General features: G+C 36.2%; 1 protein-coding gene across 5 annotated transcripts in view; it reads left to right on the top strand.

The window, feature by feature from the left end:
• Positions 1-27,700, top strand: part of LOC134809620 (putative EGF-like and EMI domain-containing protein 1) — a 704,739-nt gene that overhangs the window by 556,786 nt on the left and 120,253 nt on the right. For 3 of the 5 annotated variants that reach the window (XM_063807317.1, XM_063807318.1, XM_063807322.1), the window contains 3 exons: positions 1,373-1,504; positions 10,640-10,774; positions 14,253-14,375. In XM_063807317.1, coding sequence (XP_063663387.1) covers positions 1,430-1,504; positions 10,640-10,774; positions 14,253-14,375 — 333 coding nt within the window. In that variant the 5' untranslated portion in view covers positions 1,373-1,429. Of the gene's footprint in view, positions 1-1,298; positions 1,505-10,639; positions 10,775-14,252; positions 14,376-27,700 lie in introns of all 5 variants that reach the window. The other 2 variants (XM_063807319.1, XM_063807321.1) reach the window with 1 other exon arrangement.

The raw sequence follows: 27,700 nt of genomic DNA on the forward strand, positions 1-27,700 counted from the left end.
ACTTCTTTTTTTTCCTTTGTAAAACAGAGCTGTTCTTTTTATTCTTCCTCTATTTATTGTATTTTAACAATATCAAAGCTTGATGATTGCTTTAGAATGTATTCAGAAAAATAGACATATTTTTATGCAGTGGTCAAATCATAATATCATCAATAAGTGTCTCTATATAAAAATAGAAGTACTTTAATGTTTCTTAATTAAACTCCTGATGCTTTGGCTAATCAAAGTCAGAAGAGAAATAGTTGGGGGCGGCAACAACAACAGTCAGAACTTGAGTGGCCAAGATCTGCAAAGAAGAGAAGACCAGACAAGGAGGATGGTCTCAGATGCTTTTCTCCTCAAGCCATTTGCCAATTAATGGGTTGTGCCAGGAATCTGAAAGATAGCTGCTAGGAGCTTGAAGAGTGAAGCACATTTATCAGCAGTTTCATGATGTTGGGGAGGCAGAACGTGGAGCTCAGGCCTGCCAAAGGAGAGAGGCCTTGGTAAATATGCCAAGTTTTCAATTAGGGCATCTTAAAGTCCCTACCCTAGAAACAGGGACAAAAGTTAAAATGGAGTGAGCCTTAAACAACTGAATACACATCTCTCCACCTTTATTCTATATGATAATTTCCCTCAAAAACAGAATGGATAAATAAATACATTGTGGTACATTAATACAATGGAATACTGTATAACCATAAAAAATAAACTCTCGCATACACAATGTGTATGATCTCACATACATTATATTGAATGAAAGAAGCTTGACACCAAAGAGTACATACTTTTCAATTCTACCTATAAAAAGTTCAAAAACGGGAAAATAATCTGTGGTGATAGAGATCACCACGGTGCTTAATTTATGAAATTAATGATTGAAAATTATTAAGTCACTTTTGAGATTTTGGATTGCTAGTAATATTGTGTATCTTGATCTGGGTGGCATTTACATGAGTTATTTACAATGTGGAAAGAAGTTTGAAGTATACAGTTTAGATTTGTGTACTTCTCTGTGTATTAAATTTTAATAAAAAGATTTACTCAGAAAACAGAAATACACATAAAAAATTCTGAAAGAAAAAGCATCAAAATTTCAGGAACATTGATTTTTTTTTTTTTCTCAAATCAATGATAATTTCTTTTTTAAAAAAGAAATTCCTAAAGATTCTAAGTATTCTTAGGGACAATATTCCAATGTAATAATTGGAAAAATTAAAATAAGCTTTATTTTAAAAGCTATATCTTGCTGTTGTCCTTTTTAAAGATTCTTTAGGAACTATGCTCAAAGATTTTTTTTTTTTTTTTTTTTTTAGGAAATTAAGGGTTTTATTTTGATTTTTGGTTACGTAGTCAATTATGGACGAACTAAGATGGTATCACATTACAGTCTGTTTAGATCACATCTTTGAACACAATTGCAGTTTGAGCTGCAAGGACTGCATGAATGGAGGAAAGTGCCAGGAAGGAAAGAGTGAATGCTCCTGCCCAGCAGGTTGCCGTGTCATTCTTTGTAATGAAAGTAAGTGACACCCTGAGAATTGGGTAAGTGCTCCAAATTACTCCTTTCCATATGTTCTCCCCAAAATGTTTTAATAAAGTAAGCAATTGATAAGTATGAGAAGACAATTTATTTGTTGGGCATAAATAATGCTTATGAAGTGTTTTAAGTTTTAAACTGAATATGTGATTTAAAAAGGAGATTTTGTGTTCCCTAGGAAACTCAACATGCTGTCTCTTGTTTATCCATGGAATGTAAAAGTTAATAAAGGATCCTAATATTCTAGGCCTATAAAAATCCCTCCATTTAAATAAATCATTAGGCCCTGACAAGCTATTCCCAATGAAGAAAAAAGGAAAGGATTTGTGCTACAAAGTGCAATTTAAATGGATTTGCTTGACTGTTTGCTACTTGGTTTTGTGTATTTTTTTGTTCTTTTTCTTTTTAAAAACATGTAAACACAGCCAATGACACTGGTTTAATTTTTTTATTCAAGTCTCTCATGAGTAAGTTCAAAGATTTAAAAATGATACTGCCCAAAATTCCTTTCCTCTGTATTTTAAATGAAGATATGCTTTCAGGAGTTCAAACTTCCAAGTGATAAAATGTATTGACTATCTTTGTTTCTTCTTTCTCTTTTTAAATTCATCTTATGAGTTCTATTTATATAAGTGTTTTGCCTTAGTTTTTGTGATGGGCTTGGAAGATGATATGAACAGATTTTCTTTTGAACTCTCTACATATGGGAAGGACACAGCTGTTGTTACTCTTATATGATATAGATGCAAAACTTCAGTCATAACATAGTGAAATGGTTTAACCAAGATTACTAGTTAGGGTTTTGAGGATCTTCCTCATGCATCCCTCTGATCATGTTTCTCTGCTGCTGAAAAGCTTTGTGCCTTTCCCTTCACATAAAGTGTATACGTCTTACCCAGTCACTAGTGGCCATCATACTCTCATAAATCCTTTTGGCTTTTTGTCCTAGTCATAACGCTTCGCCTAACCTATTATTTCCCGCATACTAAACCACTCACTACTTAATGTGCTGCATTTTTCATCTTTGTGCCTTTTGCTACAACTGTCATCCTTGAAGGCCTATTTCTGCCTATTGCATGAAGCTTTATTTGATGGCCTCAGTCTAACACAGCTATTTATGTTTTTGGTGGATTAAAAAAATTTCTCTCTCTCTACATTGGATTAGAGTTCACTATGTTCATTTTCTATCTTCTTTACTAGACTGAGAGCTCGCTGGCCAGGTCCTATTCATGCTTATTCATTGTGAATTTCTCCACACTGGAGGCATCCAGTGCATGAATGAACACATGAATAAAACTTGGTGTTGAAACTCCCAGCTATATTGACCTGCAACTTGACACACTCAAATACATAAAATTGGGATCAAATAAATATTATTGCATGACCACTAGTAAGTCAATATTTACCTTATATTGTAAGTTTTATTGATAATATGCATCTCCCAATACTTATCCCTAACATAGTAAAAAAACTAAAAAATCTATCTCAAACAAATAAGAATAAAATAAATAAAAATTTAAAAATAAAAAATGAAAATATAAAAAATATTTTACACACTAATAAATTTAAAAACTAAAAAATAAAATAATGAAAAAATCTATCTCTAACACTTAAGAATAAAGTATCTCTGACATAAAATTAATACCAAAATATTGAAAATGAGCTTGCTGATAAAATAGAAATGAGATGGCATCTTCTTTGGCTTTAGAAAACCTTGGGGATCTCTCAAATGTTTGTATGTTGCAATAAAGAGGAGTCTACCCCTGAAAGCAGAACTTCTATCTTCTTTGTACTTTCTCTATATCCTTCTCTTATTTCTTTTACAACAATGAAAACAGAACAATCTATTTAGGAGAAACGAAAAACAATTGTTCATATTTTTTTAACAAAAAGAAGGAGTGGGAATATTTACTTTAAAATCCCTATTGGCCAGAGGTGCTGGCTCATGCCTGTAATCTCAACACTCTGAGAGGCTGAGGCAGGAAGCTCGCTTGAGGCCAGGAGTTTGAGACCAGCCTGGGCAACATAGCAAGACCTAGTCTCTACAAAATAATAATAATAATAATAATAAATCCCTTTAAACTACAATAAGCAGAAGAGACCAATTATTCATTGGCTATATTTTTAAGATTGCCAGCTTTTCAAATGCAGCAAAATAAATGAAAAAAGAACTTTCAACAGGGATCCAGAAGTCAGTTTTCCCGTTGAGTAGATCTTCTAGCCCAATACATTTATTAGTCTATAATGAAAATATCTACTTTGATTTCTTAGAGGTTTCTTCAAATAAATATATTGAAACAATTTTAAAATGACCACATATTATTTAATTTTAAAAGCACACTTTTAGAACCCCATTTCTTATGAAAGGTTTCATATCGAGATCATTTGTTATTGTGAGACTGTATCTGGTGGAAAGGAAAGATAGGAGTATTTTTCGTATGACAAATGAGTAGACTAAAACGTGGGAGGAGAGATTTATGACTTTTTTTTTTACATCATCCAGCTATGGTTTGGGACGTGTTTGTTTTACATTTTTCTTCCCCAGAATCTCTGCACTGTTTGATCTAATGAAGTATTTGGCAAATCTATAGACTATATGATAATCACAGTTTACTTTGTGAGGGAGTGTCAAATTATAGTGTTGGTTTGTCTATATTGATGACTCGCCATAATCCAGACACTGTGCAAGCCATTTAAACTTCCTTAGCTTCATTTTACAGGTTACGTGTTTAAAAATTGGCCCTTCTGTAGTTGCTGTTAAAATGCAAACATTAACAAAATGTAAATTAATAATATAGGCCACAACAAATGTTTGTTGCCAGTCTTTCATTTTTTCTTCATCCTTTCCTTTTTTCCCTTTCATAGTAGCCTATGGCTTGAAAGCAAAGAAAAGGGTGAATAAGAAGCCAAGTTCCATATTAGCATCCGGAATGGGAGCAGGGGATGAATGGAGCAGATTTTATAAATGTAATTTTATAACATTTAGCCTATTATGATAAAATGTCAATTACAATTATTACTGAAATTATCTCAACAGCTACATTTGCTTACATTACAATATAAAGTCACCGACATTTTTCCCAATTTATTGTTTTATAGAGCACTAAACACAAAAATACCAACAAACTAATGAAAACTGTTGTTTGCCTGACTTTGTCTTATCTTTGGCAATGCAAACTACCTTGGGACCCCCATGAGAACCTTAGCTGCATTCATTCCTGGTTAAAAATACATGACATTTTAAAAGCATTTTTCCCTCAGTTTTCAAAATAGAAGATGCAGTTTGTTTCTTGTTAGGGTTGGAATTGTACAGCAGAGATGTCTGGGTAGCTTTTAAAGTGTGAGGGTTAGAGTTTAAGAAATGAGATAAATTTTGCATTTGAAACTTGTTAGCAATTTCTTCAGTCATCATTATTTTAACTAGCTGTATCAGTAATCCCCTCGGGAGTGATTATGCTATACAAACTAGGAACATGCCAGAAAATTTTCCTGGGTCTGTAAGCCACTGAGTTTTTAATTACTTGGTATCTATCCTGATAGGAAGAGAAGCTATTTTTTCCCTCCATTTGTATCAGAACACGTGTGTTCCATTGCTTGTTCATCTTCTCTAGTTTCTTCATAGCTTATTCCCCAGAGACCAATGAGAAAGAATGTGGCAGCATCGGTAATTGTCAGAATGGAGGCATCTGTGATCTTCTGACTGGGCACTGCCAGAGCCCCCCAGGGGTTCATGGGAAAACTTGTGAAGACAGAAGGAATGTCTGGTGCCAGTCAGTTAAGTTCTTGGGGTTTCTAATGCGAAGTAAACTAAGTGAAAGTTGCATGTGTATTTTTCAAAATGGCCTTTTTCTGGAGAAGTAAAAGACTGTGAAAGCTGTGTCTGTATATATAAAAGAGTACAATTGTTTTGACTGATGACATGTGTAACAACGAAATAAGTGATATTTAAATCTCCAACTGTGATCTAAGCAGGACGAATCCTCTTACAGAGAAAGCCTTTTTCTTCTACTGAGCAAAAAGTAACAATTATGTATATAGGTTTAGATGTAGGAGCTTAGGAGAAGTTATTTTCTCTGCATAACAAAATGAAGAACAATAGAGCTCCTTAGGGAAACCAGGGAGGAAGACAGATGAAAATTAGAGAAGAAAAGGGGAGGAGGTAGAGAGAAAAAGAAAAAAAGAGATGATGGATGAAAATCTCACAAAATACCAATGAGTACTGTGCATAGATTGTATGTGTATGTGTGTGGAAACCAGTGAAGAGGCCACAATTCCTACATGGGTTAATAAAGCACAAAAAAAGAACCTGCTTGCACAGGCACAAAAGCTGAAGGCAGAGAGTCAGTGAGGATGTAAGTCTCTAGGGATGGCCAGAAATCATGAGGAGTTTATTAGCTTCTCACAGTTGATGGAATTGGGGAGTTGGAAATGAAGTTTACTTCACTTTCTGAGATGCAGTAAGGTCCCTGCTGGCATTTCAGTTACTTATCTTTGTGAGCAATGTTCATTTATTTATTTAAAAACTACATTAAATGGTTGCAAGGAATGGCACCAGACATTATGATATGATAACAAAAAAGAAATAAAAACTATTATGATGCTTCCATGTGGAACTTGCGATTTTGTTCAAGGCAACCATAAATTACAAATACTGGTGGGGATTACCTACCAGTACTAATATGTGGTTGGAAGTGAGACCATGAGGACAATGCAGACTGTATGAGCCTGAGAGAGAGACTTACAGAGAAGTCACATTTAAGCAAAAGCCTGCAAAATGTGGAGAGATAAAACAGGAGAAGAGTGAGGAAAGAGCTTTCCTGATTAAGAGGCAGTAGGAAGGCATGGGATGCTCTATGAAACCTGCAGAGGCCAGCGGAGCGGAGCACAGGCAGACAGGGAGACGGTAGTGCAACATGAGGTCAGCAAGCTCAGGGGCCCCAGTCTTATTAAGTTTGGTGTTTTTGACCAGACAGCAATGACGAGTCATTGTAGGATTTTTAAGCAGAGGATACATAATCATCTTGGTGGTTTTAAAAAGATCTCTCTAGCCTCAGTTCAACCAGATTGGAAACATTTCACCTTTCTCAGTCTCCTGACTTCCTATAACAATAACTCTAGCAAGTTTTACAAGTGGGTTAATATTTTCTTCATTTGTCCTCTCACCTTCCAGGATGCCCAAAAGGGTTCTTTGGGAAGAACTGCAAAAGGAAATGTAACTGTGCCAACAATGGCCATTGCCACAGGATGTATGGCACCCATATGTGTGAGCCAGGGCGCTATGGGAGGTTTTGTCATCTGAGTAACTTGCAGGCACTTAATTTGCTCTGTGTGTAAAGCGTGAAGACACAGAAAAGTGCAGAGACTACTGTCAGACAAAGGAAGAGAGTAAAAAATGTTTTCTATAGTTTTATATATATGACAAATACGTTATAGCCTTTAGCCTCTTTATAGAATCTAGATTTTAATGAATGAAAGAAAAATGTTTCTAATTTTGTTTTACATCTGATTAATATTTACCTTAATTAATGGGAGTGGATTGTTAATAGTCTCTTTAAGTAGATGTTTGATACTTTACCAAAGTTGAATACCTCGGGCCAGAACAAGTTTCTTTTATTTCTCTGTTCCAGAATGAAGCAGTCTCATTCTCTAAGATTTCTAATATTGCATTTTGACTATTAATCACATTTTTCAAAGGACGCAAGAAAACACGATCACTAACAAATACTTCAACCCAGCAGTAACTTTTAGAATTTCTCCCAGTGGGATAACTCTGAATGTTCTCCATCCCACCTTGATGCTATGTGCAAGTATCTATGAGCCTGCAAAAATCTTCACCCTGCTCCTCTACCTATTTCGCATCCTCTTCTCTTTTTGTTGACAGGCTAATGCCTCTGAAAATCTTTCCTGATTGAACTTCAGTGTTTTAGTCCATTTGGGCTGCTACAACAGAATACCATAAGCCAGGTTGTACATAATCAACAAATACTTGTTTCTCACAGTACTGGAGACTGGGAAGACTAAGATCAAGACACCAGATTTGGTATCTGGGGAGGGCTTACTTGTTGGTTCTTAGATGGCATCTTTTCACTGTTTTCTCATGCATGGTGGAAGGGACAAGGCAGTTCTCTGGGGTCTCTTTTAAGATCATTAATTTTATTCATGAAAGCTCCATCCTCACAACATAATCACTTAATCACTGCTAATACCATGGTCCTGGGAGTTAGGATTTCAACATATGAATTTTGGGAGGACAAAAACACTCTAACCATAGAACTACTTAATACCATAACCATCTCTTGATAACAGACACCTTTTAGAGTCTTATGTTTTATTTTTAATGAATATCCATGATTCTCATCTATTTTATAAAAGCCATGTCCATAGGAAAGATAAATTATAAATATACCGATAAGAGAGCCAGTGAAGTCATCATAGAACACTGAACCTGGAGCATGAGGAAACATTAGGCTTAGACAAGCAACATAGAAGAGAAGGGGAAAGGTGTGGGAAACTATGAGCAATAGAGGTGCAGATGGTATGTTCCAGAATGTTATATACCTCCTAGGATATGCCAAGAGAAGAAGACTGACCTAGAAACAAGGATAATATGTGTATTATTGTTCCTGTAGTGTAACAAGACACATCCCACTTTTAGTATTAACTTTAGAATATCTAAAAAGGTTACATCAGATGTTATGGCAAAAAAAATTGAATCATTATTGATCTGGTCAAAAATGTAAAGGGATAACTTTTCAGAAATATCAAGTTGAAGTTTTTAGGGTTTAATAATATTGGCATAGCACATATTTATTCATTTGCATGCTGTGAGGAGTTGAGGCACAGGAAAAAAATCAGCAAACATGTTTGTTGTGTTGGTGGTGGTGGTGGTTAGCATTTTGAATATGACTATCTTTAGGGAAAAATGATACATTCTAGTTCTTTGCAACTCCCTTATTGCTTGGACTTGAAGATTTATTTATTAATGTCACTTTCCTGGTCTTCAGGAACTTGAGTTTGCAGCTCTATATATTCGTTTTTTTGTTTTTTTGTTTTTTTATTATACTTTAAGTTTTAGGGTACATGTGCACATTGTGCAGGTTAGTTACATATGTATACATGTGCCATGCTGGTGCGCTACACCCACTAACTCGTCATCTAGCATTAGGTATATCTCCCAATGCTATCCCTCCCCCCTCCCCCCTCCCCACCACAGTCCCCAGAGTATGATATTCCCCTTCCTGTGTCCATGTGATCTCATTGTTCAATTCCCACCTATGAGTGAGAATATGCGGTGTTTGGTTTTTTGTTCTTGAGATAGTTTACTGAGAATGATGGTTTCCAATTTCATCCATGTCCCTACAAAGGATATGAACTCATCATTTTTTATGGCTGCATAGTATTCCATGGTGTATATGTGCCACATTTTCTTAATCCAGTCTATCATTGTTGGACATTTGTTTTTTAGTCCCACCATAACAAAGTACCACAAACTGAATGGCTTAAACAACAGAAATGTATTGCCTTGTAGTTCTGTAAGCTAGACGTCCAAGATCAAGGTGTCCCCAACCCCCTGAAGGTGCTAGGGACAGATCTGTTCCAGGCCTCTCTCCTAGTTTCTGGTAGTTCCTTGGCTTGTGGCAACTTAACTTCAATCTTCGTATGGTACATGTCTCTGCATACAAATACTGCTTATTTATAAGGACAGCAGTCATATTGAATTAGAGGCCATCCTATTCCAGTATGACCTCATCTTAAACTACTTATGTCTGCAATGATTCAGGTTCAAATAAATTTACATTCTGAAGTACTGAAGGGTTAGAACTTCAACATATGAATTTTTGATGGACACATTTCAATGCATTACAAACCCCACTTTTCCGTATTTCCAAATATATTCCAGTACTGTTATGTTCTTAATATACAAATGGTCACATTTAAGCATTTCTCTGTGTCTGTGTTGTCTTCTGAACCATAATTCTATGTGCTGAACCAGAAAGAATAGGGCATGAAGGACAATTTTGAGTGAGGATTTAGGAATGAGCAAGAAGAGGCCTACATTAAGGCAGGCAATAGCCTGAGAGACCCTGGGACCTGGTGGGTGTAGGAAAGGATCCAAAACTTGGAAGCCATAGAAAAGGAAATAGAGGATCATTTAATTTATTATCTACACTGGGAAACCTGAAAAGGACTCTGTTAACTTTAGAGGTAGCTCTGTACTATCCCTGACAATTGGGACTAGGATGGCCCTACATGGTGGCATCATAACCACCACTTTGAATGATCTCTACTAATGTCTCTTTCCATCCACTGGAAAGTCAAGTGTTCTCTCTAAGCAGCTTTCTACAGCAAAGCCTATGTGGGCACACAATGCAATTACCTTGAGCCTGGAGGCCACTTGAAGGATTTTTTACTTGGTATGTCACTTGGACATCTGTAATAGGGGAGAAAATAATGTCAGAGGGATATTTCAGAAAAGGAATTGAATTACTGTAACACTCCTCAAAGAGAAAACTATGGGTACGTTTTCCTGAATGCAAAGGTGTGACTTTTTCATATTAGAATTCCTGTGCTGCCTTCCATCCCTAACACTCAATGGCAAAGAGAAAATAATGAAAGGAAGGCAAGTACCATTTGCCAAAGATGTGGCCAAGATAACGCTGTTGTCACCATGAAAGCTTTGTGTTATCCTACATGATGTAAAATTATTTCTGATTACCATAGAATGGAAGGGAATGAAAACAATGGCCAGCCTTCTCATAAGTGCTTGTCCGTCATCTCCATGCTGCAGCAGGATGAATATGCGGCCTGGCAGGCCTTAGCATTCTTTGGAGAATATTAACTATAGGCACCAATGGAGCACATTGAGAAGCAATTTCTCTCCTGGAAGCACCAAAGCCTTTTAAGTAGTTCAGGCTTCACTGTTCACGTCCAGTTGCCAAAAAGCAAATGAATTGCCTGATTTAAAAGACATTTGTTTCCTCACTTTTTTGGCAGTCAGGATGATCCTCTCGTTTTCCCCATAATCAGGCCCCACAGAACTACATGCCTGTGCACTAACAATTTAAAATAAACAAAGCGTGGTTTTCAGGTGACCGCTTTGCCTCAATTTGCTTGTAGACTGTCTCGAGGGTGCCTACGGAGCTGGCTGCACTTCAGAATGTCAGTGTGTGGAGGAGAATACCCTGGAATGCAGTGCCAAAAATGGTAGCTGCACCTGCAAATCTGGTTACCAAGGCAACAGATGCCAGAAAGGTACGCTCTGATGATAGATTTTCTTTCTTCTCTAATAATAATCCTCAGCCTTTGTTCAGCATCATATGATTATTAATTAGTTAATCCACCAGTGCCCTCAGAAGATGGGTAAGCTCTATTAATCCCCTATATGCAGGTGAGGAAACTGAGACATAGGGCAATAGAGTTATTTAATGCAGTCTTCTTAGCCTCTGCTGCTTCCTGTCCCCTTGTTAGCTTGAGCAAGAGAAGAAAGATCACACTGCAGATAATTATATTCAGAAAGACTAAAGCTAGACAACTGCTTCTTTAAACTGAACTAATCAACCCAAGGCACTACTAACTTTCAGAATTAGAATTGTTTTCTTTATATCTAAGGATTGATCATTCGAACAAATGTAATTCAAAGATGCTAATGCTTAACCATAGAAAAACTTTGAAAAGTTTTAATATGGTTATTGGTGTTTTGGTTTTTCAAATTTGTAGGTATTACATTTTTTATAAATATAAAAGTTATTGTATAGTATGATTACAATTACAAGTAACATATATAGATATATATGTGTGTGTGTGTAGATGCATATACCATTTGGAAAAAGGTATTCCAAGATGCCAGTATTGACTATCTCTGGCTTGTGCATTCATGGGATGCTCTTTCCTAGGTACCTACATAACTCTTTCACATTTCAAAAAGTCTCATGTTACTTTTTTACTGAATCTTGTCAGTACTACCCTACTTAAAACTGTAACTTGTAAGTTTCCCAACTTTTTTCTTTTTTTATACTGCTGATCATGTTCTAATATAGCACATACTCTAATTATGATGTCAAATATTTATTGCCTGTCTTTTCCTGCTATAATCAGAACCCCATGAGTGAAGGGTATCTAAAAATTTTGTTCAGCCAAGTATCCCCAAACTTCTGAAACAGTCCTGATATACAGATATTGCTCAATAAATATTTTCTTAAATCAATACATAAATTTGCATTTTTATTCTTTATACATTTTTCTTGTATTATCATGTATTTTGCATTAAGCACTTATTATTATATTTCAGAGGAAAATATAACAGCATTTTTTTCTCTTTAGTACAAACTTGTGTAAAATCAGAAGGAGATAATAGGTTCGAAAGGAAACCATCATGTCTTTGGGGCCACTTACAGAGGCAGGCACTAGGATTGAAAATGGTCTTTGACACTCACGTATCCTCATTTTCTCCTTGCAATGCCATCTTCAGAGGATCTGCAGGGCTTTTCTGGAGCTGGATGGACAGGGGAGTTTCTCTGTTCCAGGTTGTCTAGTGGTTATAGAACTGGAGAGGGTGAGCAGTGATGTCCATCTAGATTTCATGGACAGAGGTTACTTAGGTAGCTGGATTGTGACTTTCTAGACATTAGGGAAAGGAAGTTGGGGAAATAGAATCCTAACATGACACTAACGGGTTTAATGTGGTATGAGAGTAGGTCCCATGCCAATTTCTAAACATCTTCCTGCTTCAAATGATTTTTAAGCCCAGAGTCAACCCCTTATTCATTTTCCTCCTGGAGAAGTCATGCCCTGGAAGTCAATGTATGAGGAGACAATGCCATATAACAAACCTGGGTAAACTTAATTTATTCTGATAACATTTTCTTAAAGCAGCTGCTGAATATACTTTATTGGAAAATGCTTCTGAGATTCCCACTGTGAAGGAAAATGAGTTGAGAGTATATGTAAATCAGCAAAATAGAGAGGTCACCATAATCTCTGGAAAACATATTATTTTTCAATCAGATAACTTTGTCCAATTCTGATATTTTTGTCTAACCACAAAATGAAATTATGAATCAAACTGCAGCAGGTGAATGGGGTTGCTATGATTGGCAGTTGAAATCAAGGCAAAAAGAGCTCTCCAAGAGTTGTGCATGATGAAAATCAGGCCTGTTGTTTTTCTTTCTCTTTTTTAAAAGAGTGAAGTAGCCCAAGTGCTCCTAGAGACAGACATATCTTTAAAAATCTTAACTCCAGACCTGTGTCTAGATTGCAGATGAATAGTTAATTAAAGACTGGAAATTGTTTCAATGGCACTAATGAACAGTATTTTCCGCAATCAGCACCAGGCCTTATTTAGCTTATCAGCAATGACTTCTAAGGAAGAGCTGGTTTCTACAACTAACCTGTGAAATAGCAAAAAAAAAAAAAAAAAAAAGAAAGAAAGAAAAAGTAAAGCAGCCGGTGTCTTTGCCTTGTTTAGATTAGTTTGTAGCCTAGAGTATTTTGCACACTCACTGCAGGCAGACCTCAGAATGTAGAGGACTCTGGCCCAGCTGGCCCCTTGACACTATGCAACCCCTGGATCATGATAAGAAAGACAGATTTTTTTTTTAGAAGAGTTCCACATCAAATGAACTTCGAATTTTGAACCCGGTGAATCTTTAAGAGCAGATTAATTGGCCTGAAAGATGCTGAGTACCTAGTATTGTAGAGTAAATTCGGGTGTAGTGGCTGAGCGCACCAGTTTCAGAGGCCAGAAGATCTGGGTTCAAGCTTTGTGATATAGAGTAAGTCACTTAACTTGTGGGAGCCTCTGTTTCTCATATAAAATGGAAATAAATTTGCTTATGCCATAGGGTTCTCTTTTGGAAATATGAGCTAATTTACATAAAGTGCTTAACAGAGTTAGTAATCAACAGATCAGGTATGAATATCCCAGAAAATATTATAATTCTGTAGGACAAGAAGATACTTCACAGCCCAACTTGATTTGATGTAACTTTTCATAAGTGTTATATTTTTAAGAAAGTTCCACCTTTTTCCTTGGGTTAAAAAAAATGCTTTCCACCGGGTTTCTAATTCCAGTGGTTTATATGGAAGAACACACACTGAAACCTCTCACTGAGCCCTCAGTGGTCCCTGCAGCATCACCTGTCCTTTGCTAGTTCAAAGAACAGTCAACAAAGCAGATCACTCTTTCTCTTCTCCCACCTTATGCATTGTACACTCTCATAAAGTACACAGTTCATAAACCTCTGGTGTGATTATTTTAGCTCACAAAAGAAGCAAAGTCTCAGAGAACAGGATTTAGGCAACAATTTGAGGGCAACTTCCTGAGTGCCACGCCTCCTGAGCTTCCTTTACAAATTACATCTCATTTTCAGGTTTTGTTCTGTGCAACTGCTGCTAAAGATATATATCAAAATTGCTTCCATTGTTACTGTCTGAAAAACCACATTTTCAGCAAAAAGCCAACCTCTGTATCTGTGTTTTCAAAGTGACAAGATATAGCATCATGTTGATTTCTTCAGGGAATACTTTTGGAAGTGTTATAAATCCTTGGAGGCTACTAGGATATTTCTTTCTTTGCAGCTCTGTCACACACACACACACACACACACACACACACACACACACACACTTTTCCAACTTGGTTAGGCAACAGTAGAAATCTTGGACCATTTTGAGACTTCTTACAAGTCTACGTTTCTTTCTCTCTCTCTCTTTTTATTTTATGTCTGCCCAGATGGCCTCTGGGGACCAGAGGGCTGGTTCTCCTCTGCACCCTGTGAAAATGGAGGTCAGTGCAACAAAAAAACTGGAAATTGTGACCTCACTCCTGATTACACAAGAAAATCCTGTACCATATGTAAGTCATAAACCTAGACGAAATAACCAACAAAGTTAATAAAACTGTTAACTTTAAAAATGCTTTTTTTTCCTGCTATACAAGATATTGCTATGTTAGGATGCATGTTCCCACCATTTATTGTTGTGTAACAAACTACCCCAATACTTTGTGGCTTAAAACAATGATTTAATATTTCCCTTAATTCTATGGTTTGATGAGGCGATTATACTGCTGGTGTCCCCTGGGGTCACTCATGTGACTGCTTGGGCTGGTAGATATTTGAGAACAGACTGGGCATGGCTGGGCTGCTCAACCAGGGAACTTGCCCTTTCCTCTACAAAACATTTCCACAAGGTTAACTTGGACTTTCCTATAGTGTGACAGTTTTAAGACAATAAAGAAGGAGCATTCCAAAAGTGTGCAAGCAAAAGCTATGTGAGGTGGAAAAGCCTTGCCTCAGAAGCCACACATTGTCACTTTCACCACATTCTATTGGTTAAAGCAAGTCATGGGCAAGCCAAGTTCAGGGGAAGGAGAAAGAGATTCTACCTACTGAAGAGAAGAGTAGCAGAAGCTCATTGCAAAAGAACTGCAAGTTGAGAGATATGGTTGCAGCCATTTTTGGAAGCAATCTGCCATAGTATGCTATTCAAATTTATACTGAAAGGCACTTTAAGAACCTACTAGACTAGAATTATCATTCTTGTCAAATGGGAGCAGATTAGAGAGTGATAGAAAGTGATTAGCTACATCGAACTAGTTTCAAGGAGCCAGTAGAACTACTATCCCGCTGTACCCTTTTCTGGTTGTGATTATTTGTAAGTTGTGCTAAACCTGCCTGTATCACCTTCTCTACTCCATTGACAATGAAACACAGTGACTTGAGAACATGAGGAAAACTATGGGCTGGATAGTAATTATACTATTTTTTTACATTACTATTTGTCTAATAAAGATTAGCAAACATTTGTGATTATCATTTTATGAAGTGTGAACAGTGATTTGAATTAGCTTTCAGTGCTTAGGCCTTTCCATTAACCAACAAATATATAAAATCAGAAACACCATATATAAAATGTAAGCAGATAGTATTTAGCACTGAGCTAATCATATGATCACTTTGGGAAATATTGCTGCCCCTAGGGAGAACCCTCAGGCAAAAGTTATAGGACTAGATCTTTGATGACTTTCTGTATATAGCAAGATACTTTATTTTAGAACCATTATTCTGGCACTTTTGACAAGCATTTCAAACAGTAGAACAGTTTACTGGAGAAGCAGTTGGCTATCCCTAACCTACTTGTTTGCTTCAAAAAAAAAAAAAACCTCTTAAAGGTAAGAATTTACATATTCAAAAGGTAGTTACTTGCTATTTCCACAGTGAAGTGACATTTTCTCTTGTCTAACTCAACTTTAATGGAATAATTATTAAGCAGATAGTGATAAAGTTTACACTGTTCCAGTTGTCAAGTGATATAAATAGACCATTTAAAAACAAGTGAAGAAAAAGATAAACTCCTCATTCTTTAAGATATTAATTTTCATAGTTATGTTACAGTTCTTTCCTTTTATGACTTCAAATCCCAGAAAAACATTTCATGATAGTCCTGAGAGATTTGTTAGTGATAAGTAATACTATTTACATTTTATTGGCAACTTGATAATGATACATGTATTGAATTCATTATGCAAAAATATTCCCTGACTCCTAGTCCAGTCCAATTTTAGTATTACATGCTATTATCTGATTTTACACACACAGACACAAACACAAATTATATAATCACCATAATAAGATATTTAGGAAAATGAATGGAGCCAAACGATAGAATTCATTAAAAATGCTTCACGCGTACCTCACAAAAAATGTGTGTGGCATTTTAAAAGTGGCGTGTATTTGAAGAAAAGCATACAACATTTCTCTAAATATCCCGTTATGGTGCTCACAGAATTTTAAAACCTAGTTACTCTGCATAATGAACTGTAAAAATACTCATAGGCTATATAAGTAATATATTTTAGAGGCAGGAAAGACCAAAAAGCTACGTTTAAATATATTGGCTTTTTAATAAATCCTGTTGTTTGGAAGTTATAAATACAAATACTTGGGGAAAATCTTTTTAAATCTTTTATTTCACTGTATTTAAAAAATCCTCTGGATTATGGTAGATTGGATTTTGTTGCTGTTTTTTGTTTTTGCTTCCTAAACAGTATGTGTATGGTGTGGCATGGCCATGGGGGTGGAATCACAGGCACTCTCACACCCTTGAGAAGAATGCATCATCTATGTGAAGGGCAGTTAAATCTTACATGTCAGGCCTTTTAGCAAATAATCAGAGAAGGGCTCCCAGCCTTTTCTTTATCCCAGCATTATTTATAACAACAAAAAAAGCTTAAAGTAGAAACAACCTAAATACCCACTAGAAGGAGAATGATTGAGCAAATTATATAGCATATCACTGGACTCTTCTGAGGCCATTAAGTTTCATGTTTTAGAAGAATATGTCATGTCAGAAAAATTGACATTGAGTTGATGTTAAAAGCTATATGTACAGAATGATTCAAATTTGTAAGAACATGTAGCTATGTATGTATATGGGAAACTGTAGAAGAAAGGACAGCAGTTTTTAAACAGTGGCCATCTCTAGATGGTGGGACTATGGGTGAATATTTTTCTCCTTTATACATTTCTGTCTTTTTCATATTTACTAGTTTACTACTTTTTCCTTAGCAATCAGAGAAAAAAATGGCATCATCTTTAGACCAATTGTTGACTAAATATCCAAGAAAAATAGTTATCTATTTTTAAAGTATTCTCTGTTGGCCTAAACTGTTCCCATAATAGTGAAGATATTTTTTTCCTTCAGTCGTATTTAACTTATTGCTATTTTAATTTTAGACCATTTTCTCCTTTTTCTCCTATTGTGAATATTAACCATAGCTCATCAACACTACCAAAACTCTTGAAAAATAAACACCTAAAAGAACATGGTAACATTTCCTCCGAATATTTTATTTCCCTTTCGTCAGAAACCTCATTTTCTATTCCTTAGTCATTTAGTGATTACTTTTATTTTTCAGGAGCACTTACAAAACAGGCCCCTTCACTATTAAAGGAGAGAAAATTAGAAAGGAGAAAAGACATGGGAAGGGAGATACTAATTCCAGATACATCCATGCTTCAAATATTATTTGATCAAACTTCATAAAAACCATAATGAACACAGGTGTAAGCCTTCCTCAGTGCTAAGCTGGCAAATGTTTAACAGGCTCTGTGAAAGATAAAAGCACTGGGTTTTAGTGTTTGCCGATTTTCAAGGTATAATACTCCTACCGTGGTGATTTCAAGCAATCAATGTGATTTCAAATGGCTTGCAAAATTCCTGAAAATGTAGCAGTTGGCTTTCCCGAGCTGGTAGTTATGGCTCCAGCATACCATTGGCTGGCAAATATTTGTATTCTGAACACACCAAACAATTTCTTAACTTTTACTTTCTCTATTGATATGAAGAAATTATTACTTTTCAGGTATCAGTTTTATTTTACTGTTTCTAAACAGATAACCCAATTGACCTTTTTGGTTGAATTAACCAATAAATAGTTCCAACCAACAAAAATTTGCTATTTAGATAGGCTATTTTATTTTTAAGACAAAAATCAATTGTTTGGCTAAATGGATTCAAGATTCAAAAAACAGACAAAAGAAGGTATTGAGTTGCTTTATGTGTAAACACAGTCTCCTCAGTCTTTTACTCTAGAATTCATATAGCTGGGGTTTTGACTCAATCTAGAGAATCCTTTAACAACCTCTAAGCTGTTTTCCAACTTCCTCTACCACACCCAGCATGAATGAGGGCTGGTATTTCCTTAATGACACACTTTTGTTAAAAAAAAAAAAAAAAAAAGAAGAAGAAGAAAAAGAAAAGACAGTTACCAGTTATCCAAGGTAGAAGTAAAAGAGTATGTGTAAAGCAAGGCAAAACAGCAAACAAGTTTTAAAAATTAGAAAAACAATTAAAATCTTAAGTATTACCAAACACAAAGAGCTAAGGTACAACAAGATACTTCCTCCTCTCTGAAACAACTGTAAATCAGATTTTTAAAGTTGCTGTAAAATAAATTGTATTTAAATAATACATCTCCTATCCTTTCCCACAGTGAGATGCATTTCCCTTACCAATCTGGCTCTCAGCAGGCGGTCCAGCCTGATGAAGTATCAGCAAAATGTCAGCTCCCACAGAGAAGTGTGACAGAGGCAACAGTGCAGCAGTGACAGGCCTTTCAAAAAGCTATTGTGCAAATTCAGTTTTAAAATAGGGATGTGGTTGAGGACTGATGGGTATTTCATTACCAATGCGTTCATCTCCCCCATCGTCCAAGAGAATGAGAGGGGGTCATGGTGCAGCTGATATAAAGCCATTAAGTTGAGTAGCGGTTGATTTGGTCTGTAGAAGATTTGTCTTCCTATCTGTATTTTCGAAAAGTTAATATTCAAATTAGCTGTCATTTTTAGTACATACCTGCTAAAGGGGGGCCAAGAATTGTTCTGTTTTCTACTTGATCACCTTCCAGTGTCTCAATTAGATCATTAAAAACAAAGTTAATCATGTCATTACTTTATAAACCTCATTGAGCTACTGATACTGTTCATAATGAAGTTCGTAGCACTAAAGACCCATCATCAACCTGTCTCTAGCCAGCTTTTGACCATGCTTACGTATACCCTACATATTTTAGTCATTCCCCCAACATCATGTACATTTAAAACATGGTGCCATTGTTCATTGCTCTTTCCTGTAATACATGTTTTCTTCTTCCATTTTTATTCCCTCAAGCATTTATTCCTCAAGCATTTTTATTTTCCAGTATATGTAAACAAAATACTAGAGCCCTTCTTTCCATAGCAGCACCAATCATATTGTATTATAATTAGTTGCCTGCTATTAAGACTGCTTATCATTAATTTTTGTACACCCCACTTTTCAATATACAAGGGGTACTCAATAAAGATTTGCTAGATTCAATTAAAGAACATTTTTGACAACTTAAAATTCCATCGAAATAATTTACTGAGTAAAAAAAAAAAAAAACTTGCAAAACACAGCGTTTATGATACTGAAAAATACCCAGTAACCAATACTCGTTAAACTGGATTGAATTACTCAGCCTTTTAATATAGCAAGAGGAAATCAAGAAAGCTGTAGCACCACAGCTTTATTGGTCTGTACTCCATTTCTGAAAACACTTTTCATGAGAAGAATTTTCAATGGATTAGAAGACTAACATCAGACAATGATGATTCCTTAGCTTCATCTCAAGAGTCCAGATTATTTCCTTCTATACTCACTTTCAATGTATGCAATCATTCCTTTTAAATACAACAGAGTTACCTTAGAAAAGTAAACAAATGTAGGCTGGACGCAGTGGCTCACACCTGTAATCCCAGCACTTTGGGAAGCCGAGGCGGGTGGATCACTTGAGGTCGGGAGTTCAAGACCAGCCTGGCCAACCCCATCTCTACTGAAAATACAAAAATTAGCCTGGAGTGGTGGCACACGCCTGTAATCCCAGCTACTCAGGAGGCTGAGGCAGGAGAATCACTTGAACCCGGGAGGCAGAGGTTGCAGTGAGCTGAGATTGCGCCATTGCACTCCAGCCTGGGCGACAAAAAAAAAAAAAAAAAAAAAAAAAGAAAAGTGAACAAATATCCCTGGCTTTTAGTGTCTGTATATAAAAGGAAAGAGTTCGACTATATAATAATATATATAATATATAATTCAATGTATAGAGAATAACATTATGTAGTAAATATAGACATGCTGTATAGTGATGTATTACTCAAAGCTCATGTTGAGTATCTACTCTGTATTACACACTGTGTTTTGTGTTTTCCATCAGTATGCTCACTTAAACCTTAGAACAACCATCTGAATTTGGTACTATTATCACTCCCCATTTCATGAACGAGGAGGCTGTATATAGGAAGAATTAAGTAATTTGTCTGAAGTAATTAATAATTGAGGACTAGATAATCAGTAAAGTACATACCAATATTATATATCTATCAAATGAGACAGTGCTTTCTAATATTAATTTTGTAGCTGCCTGCTTATAAAATTGAGAGAAAATAAAGGAATTTAAGATTCCATAGAAAAAAACCTAAGCAGTCAAGAAATTTCCTTAAGGTTGTTTTATTTTTGGCCCCACCTTTGCAGATTGCAAAAATCGTTGCTAACATAGCCGAAAACATTGTTGAAATGTCAAATGCTATTAATAGCCCATACTCAATTTAATGGTGGAGGGATGTTTTTGTTTTGTTTGGTTTGTTTGTTTGTTTGGTCCTTATATAGCATATCCAACCTATTTCTACAGCCTAAGTTGCCTGGTACACTGCGTTTCCTGGTGGGACCTTGATATCAGCCAATGTCCCTACCTGTTCAACTGGACCAAGCCTGATGACAGATGCTGTATATCAGAAGTTAATTATAGGGCCAGGTGCGGTGGCTCACGCCTATAATCTCAGCACTTTGGGAGGCCGAGGTGGGTGAATTACCTGAGGTCAGGAGTTTGAGACCACCCTGGCCAACATGGTGAAACCCTGTCTCCGCTGAAAATATCAAAAATTAGGCAGGTGTTGTGGCAGGCGCCTGTAATCCCAGATACTCCAGAGGCTGAGGCACAAGAATTGCTTGAACCCAGGAGGCAGAGGTTGCAGTGAGCCGAGATCATGCCACTGCACTCCAGCCTGGACAACAGAGCGAGACTCCATCTCAAAAAACAAAAACAAAAACAAAAACAGAAGTTGATTATATATCCAGTTCTTCACCTAACCTAATGACCTAACAAATTTTCTCTACCTTCTGCAGATGCTGAGTTGTCTCAGTCTTTTTTCACTTTTAGAGGGCTACCCAATCTTGACTGTGTTTAAAAGCCTCTTTGTGTGTTGGGGTAAATATAGCTGGCTAGCTGCCTACAGTAATCTGTGATTACTCTTCCTGCTTGCTTCCAGAGTCCTGAATTGAATATCTGGCAAAGCGCAAAATAAATTCTTATTTCTACAAAGCAAGTCATCCAGAAGTTGCCCTCCAATACACATACCTTTCATACAGACATAGACACAGACCCTTTGTTTGTGAGTTGGACTCACAGTCCACTGTGTTCTGCAATTTTTTATCTACTTATGATTCAATTGTATCTACTTATGATTTATATTTACTTGTTTGGCATCTATTCATTCTAGTACCATAATTTCTTAATATTCAAATATAAGGACCAGTCTGACATATAGAACTCTTTTCTCTCTAAGTGTTTCTTTTTTTAATGCCACTGTGTATAAATATCATTGTGTCTTTCACAAGCAAACACCCTAAAAAGGTCCATATGGTGTCAATATTCCTGAGAAGTTTTCAGAGTACATTGAAGGTGAGAAAGGTCTCAGGTGATAATAACCATTAAGTTTTAATTTTGTTACTATCTCTTGAGTCTTTTATGTACCTATTGTTTGTTAAGTATATATGGGGGAGGGGTCCTCAACCCCTGGGCCACAGATCGGTACTTGTCTGTGGCCTGTTAGAAACAGGCCTACACAGCAGGAGGTGAATGTTGGGCAAGTGAGTGGAGCTTCGTCTGTATTTACAGCTACTCCCCATTGCTTACATTACTGCCTGAGTGCCACCTCCTGTCAGATCAATAGTGGCATTAGATTCTCAAAGGAGCATGAATCCTATTGCAGAACTGCGCATGTGGATCTAGGTTACATGCTCCTTATGAGAATCTAATGCCCAATGATCTATCACTGTCTCCCGTCACTCCCAGATGGGACCATCCTGCATCTAGTTGCAGGAAACAAGCTCAGGGCTCCCACTAATTCTACGTTATGGTGAGTTGTGTAATTATTTCATCATATATTACAATGTAATAACAATAGAAATAAAGTGCACAATAAATGTAATGTACTTATATCTTCCCAAAACCATCCACCCCACCCCAGCCCAGACCATGGAAAAATTATCTTCCATAAAACTGGTCCCTGGTACCAAAAAGGTTGGGGACCACCACTATATGAAATACTAAAAAAGGTAAGACAACATCTTGCCCTCAAGGAATTTGTGCACAATTTAATGAAAGAAGTTGTGTAAATCACTTATTTTAATTATATTTTAAAAGATATTGAAATAATAGATGTTTGATAGCAGACTGTTATTAATCCTACCAGAAGGAACACCTAATTCCTTCTCCTCGACAATAAGTCTCAGAAGCTCCCCCACCGAGCACCTTGTGACCCCTGCCCGCAAGAGAAAAACCCCCTTTGACTGTAATTTTCCACTACCCACCCAAATCCTGTAATTTGGGAAAAAAATAGAAAACACATTCAGTGGAAAGAGATTGGAATGTATGTTGGTGGTAAGAAACAAATGGAAAGTAAGGAAAATTTTTTCAAGTTTTATATTGAAGCAAACAAAATGGCTAATCAATTTTTTTCTCTATCAATGGAATGTTTATAAAGTCTTCTTTGACTCTGCAAAATACATTATCTCTCCTGGGCATCAACCTGTGTCATTTGCCTATCGATGAATCTTATTCAATCTCAATCTCTCACATTTTAGGTCAGGTCCAATGTAATCATGGTAGGAAGGATTCTAATCCATGAGAGTTATTAATATTGAAATGAGGGCTGGGTGCAGTGGCTCATGCCTGTAATCCCAGCATTTTGGGAGGCCGAGGCAGGCGGATAACGAGGTCGGGAGATCAAGACCATCCTGGCCAACATGGTGAAACCCCACCTCTACTAAAAATACAAAAATTAGCTGGGTGTAGTGGTGTGTGCCTGTAATCTCAGCTACTTGGGAGGCTGAGGCAGGAGAATCACTTGAACCAGGGAGTCGGAGGTTGCAGTGAGCTGGAATCACGTCACTGTACTCCAGCCTGGTGAGAGAGAGACTGTCTCAAAAGATAAAAAATAATCGAAATGAAATCAAATACCTGGAAATTTGCTTTCACATAAAACTTGCAAATAATATTTAAATAATTGTACTGATAGATACTTCTGAAAGTAACTGTTTTAACTCATTGAATTTTTTTTCTATTGTCAAGTCTTAATTTATCTTTCTCCCTCTCAACCTCTCTCCACCTGTCCCTTACACACACTCTTACTTACACACATATAGCATATTTATATTATGCATTCTTTGTTATAATTCTTTGACATTTTAACATCTCTGAAATTAGGGAGTGTCTTACAACTGGTGACACAGAATTACATAACTATAATATATTTATAGCTTTCTTATGTAGTTCATTTTCTAGAAATATATTGAAGGAAAGTGTCTGTGACTATATTACGAATAATTTCCATCTCCTGGGCCCAGAGGGAGATCGAATATGAAGGGAAAATCTGATGAAATATGTGTATTTAATCAATTTTCAAACAGTTTGAAGTGGCTCAATTTTAAATGGCTGATTGATAATAGTAGTTATTTCCAAGTTGGAATAAATAACTGCCTGTTGGCTTCAGAGACAATAGTGATGCTCAGTCTGAGATACTGTATTTGCTTTTTTTCTATTACAAAAATGACAGGCCAGAGAAACTGCGGGGGGGGAAATTCTTCTGCTATTTTAAGATGCTGTTGCTCTCACTGTTTTTGTGCCATCATTAATCAACTGTCTGCATATGAAGAAGAAAGGAAAAAAAGCCTGTAGACCACTTAATGTGCCTTACTTTAGCAAAGTGCAAAGAACTCAGACTTCCTGTATGTCTACCTTTGTGAGCGTATCCACATAATAAATGTGTCTTGGAACCTCAACCTGATATTTTTCATATCTTGAAAAATCATTGAAATTGCCTATGTATTCCCACAAGGATAATGTGTGTTAGCTATTACCAGGAAAATATGTTTTATTACACAATAGAATCTGAGAATATCCACTGTATATTTCAAGTGTATGTTACTAAATTTTAATTTAAATTTAGCAGAATGAAAAATGATGGTGGTAGAATGTTCATATATAGTGTACATAGAAGTTTGCATTTCAAAGAGCATGTCTATAATTTAGGCTATATGATCAGTAGTCTGATTTATATCTTTAATAATCATATTATTTAAAAATTATTTAATACTTTATTCTTTACAAAATATTTTTACATTTATTATCTTGTTCAAACTTGGAAAATTATGCAGGAATCAATGATGCCCACTTAAATATTACAGTATTGTTGAAATAGTAAAGAAGCCAATTCCAGTTATATTTAGTCTCTTAAATTATTATTGCCATCAAACTTGAACTATGTGTTCTCTATAATGAGTAATGAGCATTGTATAGTTGCACTATTTTGGATTTTATGTATTTTTTTCTCCTCTATTCTATATTTTTGAAAATTAAAAGTAAGACAAATCTGGTTGGAAACATGAAAAGATTATGCACTGGATGATAAATGGTCTTAAGAGTTTCATGCAAATGTTTGCAAATGCCACCCTTTGCAAAGTGGCACAGTCCTGCAGCCTAGCATGCAAGTACGTTATCCACCTGACAAGATAGTGAAATATCCCACTCATCTGTTCAGGGCTAATTTTTCAAATTTTAATAATTTTATTAGTCCCTGGCAAGGCCTTTTAAAACTTTGCAAAGAGTATTAATAACTCATTAAAGATTAATTATTTGTCAGATTTGAGGTCAAAGAGTTTGAGTGGTATTCAGTTATCTGAATTAAAATGCATCTACTCTGTAAAAGAATGAGTATTGAAAGACTCTACCTTTCCTGCTAACACTGAATTCTCTTTTATGAAAACACATACACATAAACATTAACTCGAGTGTCTTTAAAAATTAAATGAGACAGTGATGACAATATGCATGCAGAGAAAAAGATTTGCTATAGAGGAATGTCCGTAAGGAAAGACTAGTTAACTCCTTAACCTTATGTAAGGTTAACTCCTTAACCATATATAACTCCTTAACCTTATGTAGTTTGATAACTGGAGGACCAAGCAGAAGCTGTGTCAGTTATGAAGTCTTCCCCCATCTAAAATCTGTATGTTGTTCTCGTTGAATGTAACCACGAAATTTAGCTGGGCAAGAGTTTGAGACTAAGAAGATAAATAAGAAATAGATGTCTAAATAAAGAATAGAGGAATTTTGAGAATTATGAAGTATTAGAAAAGAGAGATGGGGATGAAAAGCAAGATCTAGAGGAGTCTGTTTTGATTCTTAGATAATTCTGAGATGTGTTCACAGAGCCAGTAAAACGACAAATAATAATATATGTGAAAGGAGGCTTAAATGCATTAAAATTCTTTAAGTGAAAACTATTTAAATCATTAATGTATTTCAAATGTGACCTCTGGTGAATTATGTATTATTTTCCTTTCATTTCCCTCATCTTTTGAATCAGAATAACAATAATGCTTATGTTGATGAATTGTTGTGAGGACAAGGGTTACAATATTAAAAAAGTCTTCTCAGGGTGCATCTTCAACAACTAGTAACTTTTATTATGCCAATTAATTTTTAAAGTATCCAGGTATCATTTTTGAAAAACTTTTAAAAACAGTTAATTTAGTGAACTATACTATATTACTTAGCATGGTTATGCAAATTTTTTAAGTTATTTTTACTACCAATTTTGGGGAAATGATAATTTCTCTGTCTTTCAAAGGTATTTTTCTCATTGTACCTGCTTGAAAATCTATCCCCAAAGGTTTACTGGTTTCCTTTCTTTGTAATACATGCTTTAGGGGGAAATTATCGTTTCTTCTTGGAATTCTGGAATTTAAATTAAAGAGTCTGCCAGTCAGCATTGCCTGTTTTCCCTTGGTCCTGGCATAGAGAACATGAATTGGTTTCCAAGGCAAAGCATTCAATAATCTGTATGCAAAGTAGTATTTTTACATAGCTCTGAATGTCATATCCAAATGTAAAGCTGCCTGTTGCCTCAAGTGTGAAATTCATTCTCATTTAAATTTTATGTTTCTTTGCAACTAGTGATGCTGGTATTTGGGGACTGGGCTGTAGAAACACATGTGACAGTGGTTAAAAGTAGTAATAGCTGTGATTGCACCTCCCTGGCTCCTTCCCCACTATTGCCTTAGTCTTCATGGAAATATGGAGAGGGTTTCATGTGGAAGCTACCCCTGGGCTAGCAGTAAATCTGCAGAATTTAAAGGTCCTAGTCATTTTTCTGAATGCATTTTACTTTGAGCTTTTGAGGTTGATTTTAGTCCAAAGTGCCCATTGAGGATGAAAAGGTTACTAGAGAATTTGCCTATTCATGATGCAACCCATTTTTCATCCAAATCCCATGTCCGGATCACTTTTAATCTTCCCACTGCCTTCTGTAATGGCTGCTTGCTGCTCCTTTGAGCTACCATTTTTAATGCAAAGGGTCAATGGCAAGAAACTAGTGTCTCCATGGTTAGAACTAGACCTCCCATTTAAGTAAAGTGTTATACCAGAAATATGGATTCCTAAAGCCATTAGTTACAGTAATTGTATGGAGTACTAAGGACTGTACCTCATATGAGATAGCAAAAGTGATAATGGTGGCTGTAATCTAACACCCCAAAATATCCTTTTCTTAGGTAGGTAACTTATTCACTATAATGTTGAGCAAAATTGTGGAGCTATTGCTGTGTATCACACATTGTCCGCAAATTTAATGACATAAAACACAAACTATTATTTTTCATGAATCCTTGAATAAACTGGGCAGCTGTGCTTGTCTAGGCCAGACTCTGGACTCTCATATGTCTGTGGTCAGCTGGCAGGTCAGCTGGGCCTGGCTGGTCCAAGATGTGGCTGGCTAGTCTTAAGGCCTAGTCTCAGAACTGGCACATCATCACTTCTTGCTGCAGTCTTTTGGCCAAAGCAAGTCACACTCCTAGCCCAGATTCAAGAGGTGAGGAAATAAAGTCCACCACTTCAAGGCAGGAGTTGAAAGTCACGTTATAAAGAGAAAAGATACATGTCTGGGTACAGAATTGGGGTCAGTTTTACAATCAACCCCAATTGCTTTTCCGGATTAGGAGGGGCAATACTGAGGTTCCCTCCTATACTAGATCACACCAGCTCACTCATGGTAAGCACCACAGCTCAAAAGCGAGATGTGAGGTTTTGAAGTTTTGAATAAGCTCTAACCCTCTGTGAAGTTATCCATTACAACAGCATTTAAGAAAAATAACTAGACAGGCCAGGCGCAGTGGCTCACTCCTGTAATCCCAGCACTTGGGGAGGCCGAGTTGGGTGGATCACCAGAGGTCAGGAGTTTCAGACCAGCCTGGCCAATGTGGTGAAACCCCATCTCTACTAAAAATACAAAAATTAGCTGGGCATGGTGGTGGGCGCCTGTA

The sequence above is a fragment of the Pan troglodytes genome, chromosome 2 (genome assembly GCF_028858775.2).
Source record: "Pan troglodytes isolate AG18354 chromosome 2, NHGRI_mPanTro3-v2.0_pri, whole genome shotgun sequence".
In the NCBI taxonomy this organism is placed as follows: Eukaryota; Metazoa; Chordata; class Mammalia; order Primates; family Hominidae; genus Pan; species Pan troglodytes.